Raw genomic sequence first — 1128 nt, 5'->3', positions numbered from 1 at the left:
CACACACACACACACACACACACGCACGCAGAGGGGGGAAAAATCCTAGAGCAAAACAACAGGGTGGGAATAAAAAGTATTAACAGGAGCTGGAAGAAATCCATCATAATCTTTTAAGAAGGAGGGGCTTCTTAGGGAATGGGGAGGAGTGGGTGAGGGAACTAGACTAGAATGAGCACTGATTTTAAAAACGCCAACACACCAATCAGTAATTCTCACGTTTAAAATATAAATTTGAAAGTGAGAATATGCAACAAAGCTGAACTTTAAAGTGAAGGAAAGAATGCTTCCGGAAAGGGAATGAGCTACACGTGCAACTAAAGAATCATTTGTACTGTGATTTTTTTCCCCAACATTGAGGGGATGAGGAAAAGTAAGGAGTCAAGCAGGAAAAATGGTTAGGTTGCAGTGTTTAGATTCACAGTTACTCGCCGATTCCCGCCATAGAAGTGTGTCTCATGCGCCAAAGTTGCCAACACTTAAAAAATACATGTTTGCATTAGTTCTGGAAATCCAGCACCGTGGCTCAACCTGTAAAGCAGAAACGACCCTTCCGGGGTAAAACAATCACTTTACAACGCACAAACAGGAAATAAAATCTATTCCCGGGGCGGAGAGGGTGAGAGGACGGACAGACAAGCGAATAACCCATCATTTGAAAGCCACATACCATCGCACTGCACGACCCTATAAAAGGTCTTGAGTCTGTTAACAACCCTGGGCCGCTGACTTCACGTGTCTCAGGCACAGATTTGTGGGTTTTTCGCAAGGGCTGTTTGGTGTTTTCTTTTTGTGTTTTTTTAAGCGATCCGAGAACGGTCCTATATTGTTTAAAAGAATTATTTCTGCCCTGCCACGGTTCAGGGCCCCGAGAGGACCAGAGGTCAAAGTCAGGTCCAAGAGCCGGCGCGGGCAGCCTGTCTGCGGATCCGGCTCCCTCCTCTCGCCCGCAGGAGGCGGCTTCCCTTGGTTGAGCTGAACTCCGTCCAGAGAGCGCGCGTGCGCGTGTGCAAGTGTGCGTGTGGGTGTGCGCGCGCGTGTGGTGGTTATTGTTGTTCAGCGGGGCTGCCGGGGCCGGGGCTGCGCCCGTCAGAAGCGGCCAGGACTGCGGGGTCAAACCCCGCCCGG

General features: G+C 49.6%; 1 protein-coding gene across 1 annotated transcript in view; it reads right to left on the bottom strand.

Annotated features, from left to right (window-relative positions):
- Window positions 1–975, bottom strand: part of Nfib (nuclear factor I B) — a 208836-nt gene extending 207861 nt beyond the window's left edge. Inside the window, exon 1 of the mRNA XM_010630968.2 lies at window positions 671–975. Within this exon, the coding sequence (XP_010629270.1) occupies window positions 671–673 (3 nt within the window). The 5' untranslated portion in view covers window positions 674–975. The remainder of the gene's footprint in view (window positions 1–670) is intronic.
- Between the last annotated feature and the right edge of the window lie 153 nt (window positions 976–1128).

This window comes from Fukomys damarensis, unplaced genomic scaffold, assembly GCF_012274545.1.
Source record: "Fukomys damarensis isolate Sample0158 unplaced genomic scaffold, DMR_v1.0_HiC HiC_scaffold_31, whole genome shotgun sequence".
Classification (NCBI taxonomy): Eukaryota; Metazoa; Chordata; class Mammalia; order Rodentia; family Bathyergidae; genus Fukomys; species Fukomys damarensis.
The sequence above is the reverse complement of the archived record's forward strand: the minus strand, read 5'-3'. Positions and strand labels throughout refer to the sequence as shown.